This window comes from Camelina sativa, chromosome 16, assembly GCF_000633955.1.
Source record: "Camelina sativa cultivar DH55 chromosome 16, Cs, whole genome shotgun sequence".
Classification (NCBI taxonomy): domain Eukaryota; kingdom Viridiplantae; phylum Streptophyta; class Magnoliopsida; order Brassicales; family Brassicaceae; genus Camelina; species Camelina sativa.
The window spans coordinates 9,047,720-9,060,739 of NC_025700.1; the positions used below are offsets into that span (position 1 = coordinate 9,047,720).

General features: G+C 37.7%; 1 protein-coding gene across 3 annotated transcripts in view; it reads left to right on the plus strand.

Annotated features, from left to right (window-relative positions):
- The window catches only part of LOC104750207 (protein SABRE), a 15,043-nt gene continuing 5,639 nt past the window's right edge, over nucleotides 3,617-13,020 (plus strand). For 2 of the 3 annotated variants that reach the window (XM_010471970.1, XM_010471968.1), the window contains exons 1-12: nucleotides 3,617-4,000; nucleotides 4,157-4,268; nucleotides 4,872-5,138; nucleotides 5,232-5,494; nucleotides 5,697-5,916; nucleotides 6,023-6,193; nucleotides 6,289-6,366; nucleotides 7,053-7,304; nucleotides 7,555-9,663; nucleotides 10,198-12,031; nucleotides 12,156-12,253; nucleotides 12,513-12,869. In XM_010471970.1, coding sequence (XP_010470272.1) covers nucleotides 3,930-4,000; nucleotides 4,157-4,268; nucleotides 4,872-5,138; nucleotides 5,232-5,494; nucleotides 5,697-5,916; nucleotides 6,023-6,193; nucleotides 6,289-6,366; nucleotides 7,053-7,304; nucleotides 7,555-9,663; nucleotides 10,198-12,031; nucleotides 12,156-12,253; nucleotides 12,513-12,869 — 5,832 coding nt within the window. In that variant the 5' untranslated portion in view covers nucleotides 3,617-3,929. Of the gene's footprint in view, nucleotides 4,001-4,156; nucleotides 4,269-4,871; nucleotides 5,139-5,231; nucleotides 5,495-5,696; nucleotides 5,917-6,022; nucleotides 6,194-6,288; nucleotides 6,367-7,052; nucleotides 7,305-7,554; nucleotides 9,664-10,197; nucleotides 12,032-12,155; nucleotides 12,254-12,512; nucleotides 12,870-13,020 lie in introns of those variants that run through there. The other variant, XM_010471969.1, reaches the window with a different exon arrangement.

Genomic DNA, 13,020 nt, shown 5'->3' on the forward strand with positions numbered 1-13,020 from the left:
ACTAGATTAGGATCCACGCGATGTAAAAATTATAAAGAATATTTTTGTTGGAAGTATATATATATATATAGATATTTTTAGTTACAAAAAATCATATTCATGTTAATACACCAATTTTTATTTAAAATTTATTATAACAATTATTAGAATACTCTAAAACTAAAGTATCAGACCAAAACTTTTGCCAAACATTCATTATTACAAAAATTATTATTACCAAATTTAAAAAATATTCCACAACTTATTCACATGATACTCTACTAGATATCACATATACAATTTTACTGTATGTTTTATCACAAAAATGGTGTTTTTACACCAAAAAAAAATTATTTTTAAATTATGCTCGTTATCATCACCTATAAAATGCCTCTATGAACAAACTAAAACAATTTTATATCCCTTTACTTTCACTATGATATAGTTCTTTTTACCATTATTTTTTTTTGTGATATAGTTTCGTTAATCAATAGTATTGTTAAAATTAATTTGACATCAATAATACTTTTGTAAAATACCTAAACGATTGCAATGGGCTTATGACCAACCAATAAAAGTTGAGTCGGTCACCCACGTTATAGGGATTTGCTATAGCTTGGGGCTTGTCGATTCAATGAAAAAAAAATTATTGATCTTGCATATCCTTATCTAAAAAAAATTCAAAAAGGTATATTAAATCATCACATATGTCTAATTAAAAATCAAAATGAGCTACATAATTTAAAATCTAAACATACTACAACATAAAAAATATAAAAACAAATAAAAGTAATAAATAATGTTATCCTTCATATCTTTAACTGAAAAAGAAATACAAATAAAAAACATATCAAATATATTTAAATCATCGAGGATTTATAATATTAGAAATTAAACCATAACACATGTCACTATCTTTTATATGTGTTGTAATCTTATATAATATTTTAAAATATATAACATAAAAATAAAATATTTATTTTTTGACATGTTTTAACATAATCTCATATCGATAACTTGACATGTGTCAACATCTTAAATTGATAACTTTATTTTTAAGACCAAACTTTAGATAAAAAATAGTTAGTTTTTTTTTTCTTCTAAATTTTCTTGACATGTGTCAAAATCTTATCGATAAATTTGACAAATTTTGCGATCATGTTAGTGGTCAAGTTAGAAGCGAAGTTTTGTATAATGACACATGTCGTAATCACACTAACTACATAGTTTGACATATGTCAATATCTTAAATTGATAACTTGATATATGTTATGATCACGTTAACGATTAACTCAAATTTTTGTAATTTATATAATAATATTGCTAATTTTCCTTTTCTAAACATTTTTGTGACATTTGTCAAAATCTTATCGATATACTTGATAATTGTCACGATCATGTCAGTGATTAACTTTGAAACCAAGATATATATACATATATATATATATATATATATTTATTATATAAATAAAAAAATCCTGCAGAATTAGGTTAATAATTAGAAATTAGTTTTATTTTTACATATATATAAATAACTATTTGTTGTTACTTATATATAGATTTCGTTTTTATCACATGTTTAGAATTTTTACATTTCTTATTTTTAAATATTTTAGATATGTAACTCTTTGACCCCCACCTTTTAGTGGGCTCCATATCCATTCCCAGTCCATTGGTCCACCTTTTTTAATGGGTCTCACGTCCTCTCACTAGGCTAGTGAGCTTAATCGATGGTCGGTTTGCTACGTCCATGAAGGTTTAAAGACTTGTTTACCGTCCTTACAAATCAACACATAATCTTTCCATGTGTTTTGTCCTCACTCGCACAGTTCCGACAATCACTCCCAGAAGGTCATCCATCCTGAGAATACTCCAGATCAAGCACGCTTAACTCTAGAGTTTTCTCAGGACCCTTGACAGAAAAGATATGTGCACTTTGGTGACATAGGAGGCCAAATCAATTTTCTTAAACCTCTTCGCACACCGGGGTGTCACAATTCACCCCCACTAACATATCGCAACGTCCTTGTTGCGCACCAAGACCGTCACCCCCGATGGTGTGAGCCTGGTCGACTCCACACTCGTATGAGTTCAGCTCTGATACCACTTGTAATTCTCCAACCACCACCTCTTAGTGGGTCTCATGTCCACTCCCAGTCCATGGGCCCACCTTTTTAATGGGTCTCACGTCCTTTCACTAGGCCCGTGAGCCCATCCATATCCGACGGTTAGTTTGCTACGTCCGGGAGGCTTTAAAGACTTGTTTACCGTCCCTACAAATCACCACATCATTTATCCCTGTGTTTTTCCTCACTCGCACAGTTCCGACAATCACTTCCCGGAAGGTTACCCATCTTGAGACTACTCCAGCTCAAGCAAGCTTAACTGTAGAGTTCTCTCAGGACCTTTAACCGAAAAGATAAATGCACTTTGGTGACGTAGGTGGCCAAATCAATTCTTTTAAAACCTCTCCGCAAACCGGGGTGTCATAATTCACCCCACTAACATACCGCAATGTTCTTGTTGTGCACCAAGACCGTCATCCCGATGGTGTGAGCCCGCTCGACTCCACACTCGTATGAGTTCAGCTCTGATACCACTTGTAATTCTCCAACCACCACCTTTTAGTGGGTCTCATGTCCACTCCCCGTCCATGGGCCCACCTTTTTAGTGGGTCTCACGTCCTTTCACTGCGCCCGTGAGCCCATCCATATCCGACGGTTGGTTTGCTACGTCCGGGAGGCTTTAAAAACTTGTTTACCGTCCCTACAAATCACCATATCATCTTTCCCTGTGTTTTGTACTCACTCGCACAGTTCCGAAAATCAATTTCCGGAAGGTCACCCATCCTGAGACTACTTCAGCTCAAACACGCTTACCTCTAGAATTCTCTCAGGACACTTGACAGAAAAGATAAGCGTACTTTGGTGACTTAGGTGGGCAAATCAATTGTTTTAAACCACTCTGCAAGCGGGAGTGTCACAAATAGATTTAGAATTGATATGTGTCACCATCTTGTTAATGAGTAACTTTGAAACCATATTTCATATAATAACATGCATGATGTATATAATTTAAAATATATAAAATTATATACTTAAATTTTAAAAATAAAAATTAAAATCATATAATTAAATTTATAATTTCTAACAATATAATTTTGGATCATCTCCTACCTTATTACAAAAAAAAAGCACAATTAGGAAAATAATTGAACTTCAAAATTCAGAACAATAAAATTTCTCTGTTTCTAATTAAATTCGATTGGTAACACAACAGGTTACAATAATTTAAGTAAATAAAGAAAATGGTTAACAATACAGAAATAATAGTTATATATATATTATTTTTTTTGTACCTTTTCATGAATAAAAAAATATGAAGGATTTTAAAATTTTAAAATATAAAGTTTTTTTTTTGATGAGAAAGAAGAACAATGAATCAATGAAGATGTAAATGACTAGAAGAGACCTCTATGATCCGACTCCCCAAGCGACACAGTTGTAAATTTACTCCCCCTTCCTTTTTTATTAACTACAAAAAGACATCTCAAACGTCTTTTTACCCAAGAAAACCACCGAGTTTACGCTACACCTCCCACACCAGATCCTCACCTTACTCCATCGACCATCGTCGCCAGTCACACATGGCCATCCATCAGACCAGCCAAACAGTCTCTCTCTCTCTCCTTCTTAGCTCTCTCTTTCTCTCTCTAGCGATCACACTCCCAGAAACTTCGCGGATCGGATCTTTCTTCTATGGAGGAAGCTCTCTAGTCTCACAATTTTGACTGATTTGAAACGGTTAGGGTTTATTCTCTCGGACTTGGGAACTGTGATGGTGTTTTGTTCAGAAATAGATTGTTTTAGTGCCGACGGTGGGTGAGATAATTAGTTAATTTATCCGGCGGAGTTAGTTTCTCTCTCTCTCTGCTGCGGCGGTGGTGGAATATGGCTGCTTCACCTGCGAAGTTCTTCTTCGGGTTTCTAATTGTTTCCATCGTTTTGTGGATGATCTTCATGTGAGTTCTTCTCTTCCTGCTCGAGTTTTTTTTTGTTGCTGATCTTAGTTCTATTGATGAAACAAGTTCAAATCGAAGTGTTTCCAATTCATTATATGATTATTTTACTTGATCTAGTGGTGCAAATCGTGGCTTACACTTCCAATTCTCGTGCAGACTTTGTTCCAGGTTGTTTGCCTGGATGCTTAGTAGAGTGCTGGGAGCATCTGTTGTGTTCCGTATTGGCGGGTGGAAATGCCTTAAGGATGTTGTGGTGAAGTTTAAGAAGGTGAGCACTATATACTTGACCTGAGCTTTTTATTTGTTAAGGGAGGGAAGAGAAGACTTAAGAGTGTTTTTGCCGTAGCTGAGAAAGAATGTGTCTGTAGAGGCTTGAGAATCAGATCAATGTAGTGGGTGTTGTGTTTTTGCTGTAGCTAAGAGAGAATGTTTCTGTCGAAGCCTGAATCAGATATATGTAGATGTTGTTTCTTTGATGTAGCTGAGATAGAATGTTTTCTTAGAAGCTCGAGTCAGATCAATGTAGTGAATATAATCAGATCAATGTAGTGATGAATGTAGAAGCTTAAACCAGATCAGTGTCCAGGATTATGGATGTCGTGTTTTTTCTGTAGCTGAGAGTTCTGTAGAAGCTTGAATCAGAGAAATGTAGTGGATTGCACCTTTCCTTTTTACATTTCACTTTCTTGGGATTGGTACTATAGTCATCTTGGTTTTAATTAGTGCCATTTAAAACCCAGGTAGTCATATCATTTTTACATGATTGATTGTGTTCTACTGGCCACTGGAACAATAGTTCTTTGCCAATAATTTCTTCGACAACAAAGTTTATCTCAAGGAATGATTTTCTGCTGATTTGAGTGTTTTCCAGGGTGCCATTGAGTCGGTGTCTGCTAGTGAAATTAAACTAAGCTTACGCCAGTCCTTGGTCAAACTTGGCGTTGGTTTTCTTTCTAGAGATCCAAAAGTGCAAATCTTGATATCTGATCTTGAAGTTGTGATGAGGTCCTCAACTTCAACGACAAATTTACAGAAAGCTAAAAGTCAGAAATCTCGAACTTCAGGCAGGGGAAAGTGGATGGTGGTGGCTAATGTTGCAAGGTTTCTTTCACTTTCTGTCGCAGATATGGTTGTGAAGGTAATTGATTTGAGTCCAAATTCTAGACGGAGCTTTAATTTCTCTTGAATAGTACTTCTCTGGAAACCACTTTCATACCTATGTGAAATGCAGACTCGAAAGGTGATTGTGGAAGTCAAGGAGCTGAAGTTGGATATAAATAAGGATGGTGGGACAAAGCCAAATCTATATGTTAAGCTAAATGTTCTGCCAATTCTGGTTCATTTATGTGAATCACGCATAATTTCTGATCAGTCATCTAATGTAAGCTTTGAAAGTTGTACTTCCCCCCAAGCATCTTCGGCCTCTCCAGACAGATCCTCTGCTGCTTTATTTTGTGATGAACTCTCACTTTCTTCCGAGTTTGGACATGACAGGTACCGTCACTGGTATCTGATTTTTAAGTGAAGTAAATCCTCCTTCACTGGATGAGTTTGTCGACGGTTTTAGGAAATTTATTTCACTGTCTAGAATTCTTTGTGACTTTAAAGATTGTTGTGCCCTTATGTTACAGACAATAAATCTATATTGAAACAGTGGTTTGCTCACTGTTGGTACTTTTTGTTCTTCTGAATTTAGGGCAGTAGGTATTGTTGTACGAAATGTGGAAGTTGTATCTGGTGATGTGATTCTCAATTTTGACGAGGATTCATTTCCCAAGAGCAAACAATCATCTGCTCCAGTTCATTCAGATGAAGTTAGAGCGTCAGCTACTGTTGCCTCATTTGCCAAGAAACCCCATAAAGAGAATCAGCTGTTGGCAGCTCTTGCAAAGTATTCTCCGTCGTTTCCTGATAAGGTCAGGTTGGCTTAATGGAAAGTGATTTTACTCTTTTCTTTGTGTAGTTTTGTAACTTTAGAAGAATTTATCCAAGATCTACTGACAGTTTGGTAATACCGAGCAGGTTTCCTTCAGTTTACCCAAACTGGATGTCAGATGTGTGAATCGAGAACATGATCTTCTTGCTGAGAATAACATCACAGGAATTCATCTAAGAAGTGTTAAATCAAAATCTTTTGAAGACACAGGGGAGAGTACACGTCTTGATGTTCAGATGGAACTCAGTGAGATTCATGTATGCTCGTGTGATGGAAATTTTCAGATATTTGATTTCCAAAAACTATTATTTACTATTTTGTGCTGATGCTATGGTCTCGTGGTTCTTTGCAGTTTTTTAAGGAAGCTGAGGCATCTATTCTGGAGATAATGAAAGTTGATGTGGTCTCTTTCATCTACATCCCAATTCAGGTTTGAAAGCCATGACATTATATTTCTATATTTCAAGGTTCTCTAAATTTGACTCAATACTCTGGCTTGTGATAAAAGATGCTTATTTATTTGTGTCTTAACAACTGAATTTCGATTGACACGCTTCCTGCTGTGCAGTATTTTTTTGTCTGTTCTTTCATCATTGTGTGGCTTTTTATATGAGTGTTCATCATCAATAAGGTTTTCAGTAGCTTCAGTTTAATTTTCAGTACCGATGCCCGAACTGTTGCAGGATACATCGGAAGTACATATGTTTTTGAAGAGTTTATCTCTCCTGCTTATCAGCTTTTAAATTTTATTCCAAATATTCCCTTGTACGTTTTTGACTAAGGAAAGCACCTAACCATTTCATAACAGAGAGAAGTGTTTTCCGATTTGTTATTTGTTGTGTATTTTCTGCAGAGTGGAGTTTAATTTAAATGATTTTTCTCTGCTACTCAGATTTCTGTTTGTAGTTTTACTTCTCGATTTGCCTATGAGTTCATGGGCTCTTTTAGTTCTTGCTTGACATTGGTAACAGTAGTTCAGTCGCCAAATATTCCTTATGCATTTATATAGAACACACAGTATGCTATGTTGGTATGCATCAGATTAAGATTTATTTTTCTAAACTATGTAAGTTTATGTTGTTACATATTATTTTGATGGTTACCTTCTCTTTTCAGCCAGTTCTGCCTGTTAGAGCTGAAGTTGATATAAAGCTAGGAGGTACCCGATGCAGTCTATTCATTTCTAGACTACAGCCATGGTTGCGCCTTCATTTCTTAAGAAAGAAAAAATTGGTGCTGCAAGAAAAAGCTCACACACTTGAGAAAACAAAAGCTGCTGATATGAAGGCCATCATGTGGACAGGCACAGTTTCAGCCCCGGAGATGACGGTTATGCTATATGGTATTGATGATTTGCCTATGTATCATGTAAGTAACCTTTTCCAAGTATATCTGTAGTGGTTGAACATGAATCAAACGGTCGTGCTGCATCCCATTATGTGCATCTTGTGCAAGTTAATTTTAGACTTCATACATTAACTGAAATTTATCTGTAGTTATGAGATAGGGCGATAAACCTTCAGATGCTTGATTGTTGAGTTCTTAATTTTGTTGTGCAACATATAAAATGGCTTACTAAATGCTAAACAGTATTTTTTTCTCGGTGTTTTATATGCAGTTTTGTTCGCAGTCTTCACATGTGTTTGCAAATAACATCTCAAGTCTGGGCACATCAGTTCATGTTGAACTTGGTGAATTGAATCTGCATTTGGCAGATGAGTACCAAGAATGCTTTAAAGAACACCTTTTCGGAATAGAGCCAAACTCTGGTTCATTGATGCATATAGCAAAGATTAGCTTGGATTGGGGAAGGAGAGATAGGACATCATCTGACGAGGTTGGTTTCAGAAGTAAATTGGTACTCTCAGTAGATGTGACCGGAATGGGTATCTATTTATCTTTCAAGCGTGTTGAATCTATCATAACAAATGCTATGACCTACAACGTTCTCTTTAAGACATTATCTGTTGCTGGCAAAAAGACAAATAAGACTGGTGGAGTGCAACCATCCAAAGCATCTGGGAAAGGAACTAGGCTTGTAAACCTCAATCTAGAACGTTGCTGTGTAAATTTCTGTGATGATACAGGATTGGATAATACTATCATTGACGATCCTAAATCTGTCAATTATGGATCCCAAGGTGGTCGGGTTTCATTTAAATCACTGGCTGACGGCACACCACGCACTGCGAGCATTCTGTCTACTGCTCCTGAAGCTTATAAAAGACTGAAGTACTCAGTCTCTCTTGAAATATCACAGTTTAGCGTTTGTCTCAACAAGGATAAACACTCAACCCAAGTGGAACTTGAAAGAGCAAAATCCATCTACCAGGAGTATCTGGAGGAGCATAAGCCTTGTTCGAATGTCACATTGTTTGATATGCACAATGCGAAGCTTGTACGTCGATCTGGTGGTCTTAATGAAATTGATGTCTGTTCTCTCTTCAGTGCTACTCATATTTCACTTGGTTGGGAACCTGACGTCCATCTATCTTTTTATGAACTGTTTTTGCGGTTGAGATCCCTGGTGTATGCACAGAGGCATAATGGACCTGAAAGCGGGTGCGATAAAGGCATCTCTAGTGTGAAAGATGGTGGCCCGAGTGAAAAAACAAATCAGTCCAGTTCTGTTGACAAGCAGAAGAAAAAGGAATCTATGTTTGCTATTGATGTGGAAACGTTGACTATATCAGCTGAGGTAGGAGATGGGGTGGAGGTTACGTTGGAGGCACAATCAATTTTTTCTGAGAATGCCTGTATAGGAGTGCTTCTTGAGGGGCTTATGCTTGCTTTCAATGGATCTCGAGTATTTAAAACTACAAGAATGCAAATATCAAGAATCCCTACTGCTTCTTTGAATTTGTCTGATTCAGTCCCTGTAATGACAGGTGGTCCGTGGGACTGGGTTGTACAAGGGCTTGACATGCATATTTGTATGCCATACAAACTACAGTTGCGTGCTATAGATGATTCAATTGAAGAGATGTTGCGAGGCTTGAAACTTATATCTGCAGCAAAAGGAAGATATATTTTATCAAGAAAGAGAGAAAGCTCAAAGCCTAAGAAATCTGGTCCAAAATTTGGCCGCATAAGATTTTGCATACGCAGACTTACTGCAGATATTGAGGAAGAACCAATTCAGGGTTGGCTTGATGAACACTATCAGCTGGTGAAGAAAGAAGCCTGCGAGTTGGCTGTCCGATTGAAATTCCTTGAAGATCTTATACACAAAGCTAGTCAGGCTCCTAAAGGTGCAGAAACAAGTGATGCTTCAGATGAAAGAAGGATGTTTTTTGATGGGGTTGAAATTGATGTCGAGGATCCTTTAGCTATTAACAAAGTGAAGGAGGAGATTCATAAACGTTCGTTTCAATCGTATTATCAGGCATGCCAGGGTTTAGCTCCCTCAGAGGGTTCAGGTGCCTGTAGGGAAGGATTCCAGGCAGGTTTTAAGCCAAGTGCTAGTAGAACCTCTCTTCTTTCTGTTTCTGCCACAGATTTTGATTTAAGCTTGACGGCAGTTCATGGTGGTGATGCTGGTTTGATAGAAGTCTTGAAGAAGCTTGATCCTGTTTGTCAAGAAAACGATATACCCTTTTCACGTTTATATGGAAGCAATATCTACTTGAATACTGGATGCTTGGTTGTTCAGTTAAGGAATTACACACTTCCGCTCCTCTCTGGCACTTCTGGCAAATGTGAAGGTCGTATAGTACTGGCTCAGCAGGTATTAATATTTTTATGTTATCCTTTCCTTTCCCATGCCGTCTCTATATTGTGTATTACTTCTCTTTTGTGATTGATTTTTTTTTTAATGTTTTTTTCTGTGATTATTTTGTTTATTCTAGAGCATAGTAATGGTAGTAGCTGATTTATTTTCTGGGACCTTTAGTTTTAATGGTCTGCTCCAGTACTATATATTTCTGAAATCCAACAAAATTAGTGGTTTCGGATAGTTTCCATCCCCAGACGATTTGTTTCTCACTTCATTCTCAATCTACGCAGAACATAAATGCTCCTATTAGTAAGAGATCAATATTCTTTTCTTGTCGTCCAATGCATGCTTGTTTGGATTATTATTCTTCTTTGCACGGTAGACAAGTTCTCGTAGATCTGTAGTTGTGCATTTGTATGGAGCTGGGATTGCTTATAGATGTAGTATTTTAGTTCATCGTCACAGTGAATTTACTAGCACAATGAAATGCCTGTTGTTATCAGTTGACTGATTATTTAACTGCTTGTAATTGTTTTTTTAAACTAGGCAACATGTTTTCAGCCACAAATTTCCCAAGACGTCTTTGTAGGAAGATGGAGAAAGGTGCGAATGTTCCGGTCAGCCAGTGGCACAACTCCACCGTTGAAGACTTACTCAGATCTGCGTATACACTTTGAACAAGGAGAAGTTTCCTTTGGGGTTGGATATGAACCAGCTTTTGCAGACATTAGCTATGCCTTTACAGTGGCTCTTCGTAGAGCTAATCTGAGTCATAGGAATCCAGGTATGGCACAGGTTATCAAAAAAGAACGAAGCTTACCCTGGTGGGATGACATGAGAAACTACGTTCATGGCAATATTACTTTGTCTTTTTCTGAATCAAATTGGTCTGTCCTTGCTACAACGGATCCATATGAGAGTCTTGACAAACTTCAAATTGTGACTGGTCCTATTGAACTTCAGCAGTCAGATGGTCGTGTGTTTGTCAATGCTAAAGACTTTAAGATAAAATTGAGCAGTCTGGAGAGTTTGATTAGTCGACATTCCTTAAAAGTTCCAGTCGATGCCTCTGGAGCTGCATTTATTGAAGCTCCAGATTTTAATCTTGAAGTTACAATGGACTGGGATTGTGAGTCTGGGAATTCTTTGAATCATTATCTATATGCATTTCCAGCTGAAGGAAAGCCTCGTGAAAAGGTCTTTGATCCATTCAGATCAACATCACTCTCGCTTCGGTGGAATTTCTCACTAAGACCCGAAAAGTTCCATCAGTCTTCCTCAGGAACTGAGAACCCAACAGACGTTGGAACTGTCTACACTTCGCAAGACAAGCCGGACAGCATACCTCTTGCACCACCAGTTATGAATCTTGGAGCTCATGATTTGGCATGGATACTTAAGTTTTGGGGTATGAATTACTATCCTCCACACAAGTTACGTTCTTTCTCCAGATGGCCTAGGTTTGGAGTCGCAAGAGCTGCAAGGTCGGGAAATTTATCTATGGATAAGGTAATGACGGAATTTATGCTCCGTGTAGATGCCACTCCTTCCCTGATAAAGTACATGCCTTGGGATTCTGATGACCCTGCCAAAGGATTGACCTTTAACATGGCAAAGCTAAAATACGAATTATGCTATAGTCGCGGGAAGCAAAAGTATACATTTGAATGCAAGCGGGATGCACTTGACCTTGTATATCAGGGTCTGGACCTTCATGTGCCTAAGGCTTTTATTGACAAAGATGAGCATCCATGCATTCCAGGAAGTGTTCAGTTTTTGAGAAAAAGTACTCAGAATGCTTTGATAGACAGAGTACCCTCTGGGAAGGACCATAAGAGGGATGAGAAGCATCGCGATGAAGGGTTTTTATTGTCTTCTGATTATTTTACAATCAGAAGGCAGGCCCCAAAAGCAGATCCTGAAAGACTGTTGGCATGGCAAGAGGCTGGACGAAGAAATCTTGAGATGACGTATGTGCGGTCTGAGTTTGAGAATGGAAGTGAAAGTGATGAACACATACGATCAGATCCTAGTGATGATGACGGATACAATGTTGTCATTGCTGACAATTGTCAGCGGGTCTTTGTTTATGGCCTCAAACTCTTGTGGACGATAGAGAACAGGGATGCTGTTTGGTCTTTTGTTGGTGGAATTTCAAAAGCATTTGAACCTCCTAAACCTTCTCCTTCTCGTCAGTATACACAAAGGAAGCTTCATGAAGAAAACCAAAAGGACTCCTGTCCCGAAACGCATCAAGGGGAAATGTCGAGATCTTCTGCAAGCCCTGGAAGAAATCTCCCTTCTCAGCCTATGGAAATGGCTAAACCTCCTTCATCACCGTCACACTCGTTGAAAATTGAGAAATCAGATGACAGAGTTGGTATGCCTTGTTTTCTTTCAATGTCTGATATCTATCTTGTTACTCAAACTTTATCAAATTACTGGAATTTCTTAATATAATGAATTTCTAAAAAGATTAGCATTTGACCTGGATGTATGAACAGGTATAGTTGAGACCATTGAATCTGAGGAAGAAGGAACTCGTCACTTTATGGTGAATGTCATTGAGCCACAGTTTAATCTTCACTCAGAAGATGCTAATGTAAGTATTTACTGATGCATAAGAATGCACATTTAATACCCACTTTAGAGCGTTTCAACACTATGGTTCTTGGGTGATTAAGTTTACCAAGCTCGCATTCAAACTTCTCTTGGCATGTGTTATAGCTGTGCACTGTAAATTTATATTATTTGTACAAGGTACACGGTAAATATTGTTAATAACCAAAATTGTCTTTGTGTCTTGGGTTTAAAAAGTGGTGTACTGACTCGTTGATAAACTTTACTTTGATGGATATCAGGGTCGCTTTCTGCTAGCTGCTGTCAGTGGTCGTGTTCTTGCACGTTCATTTCATTCCGTTATGCGTGTTGGTGTGGAAGTGATTGAGCAGGCTCTTGGCAGTGGAAGTGTCCAAATTCCAGATAGTAGTCCTGAAATGACATGGACACGGATGGAAGTTTCTGTAATGTTAGAGCATGTGCAAGCCCATGTTGCTCCTACTGATGTTGATCCAGGTGCTGGATTGCAGTGGCTCCCGAAAATTCGCAGAAACTCCCCAAAAGTGAAGCGTACTGGGGCTCTACTTGAAAGAGTTTTCATGCCTTGTGACATGTATTTCCGGTATACTAGACACAAAGGTGGAACCCCTGATCTAAAGGTAACACCAATTCCTCATAGTGTGTTTTGGTCAAAATTTCATTGCATCGTCTCCAGAGACATGTTTCGTCGCTTTCTTGTGCATAGGAGAACAGTTATAATTCCTCGTTGATAGTGCAACAGTTATAGGAGAATTCTGAAACATGTCATAT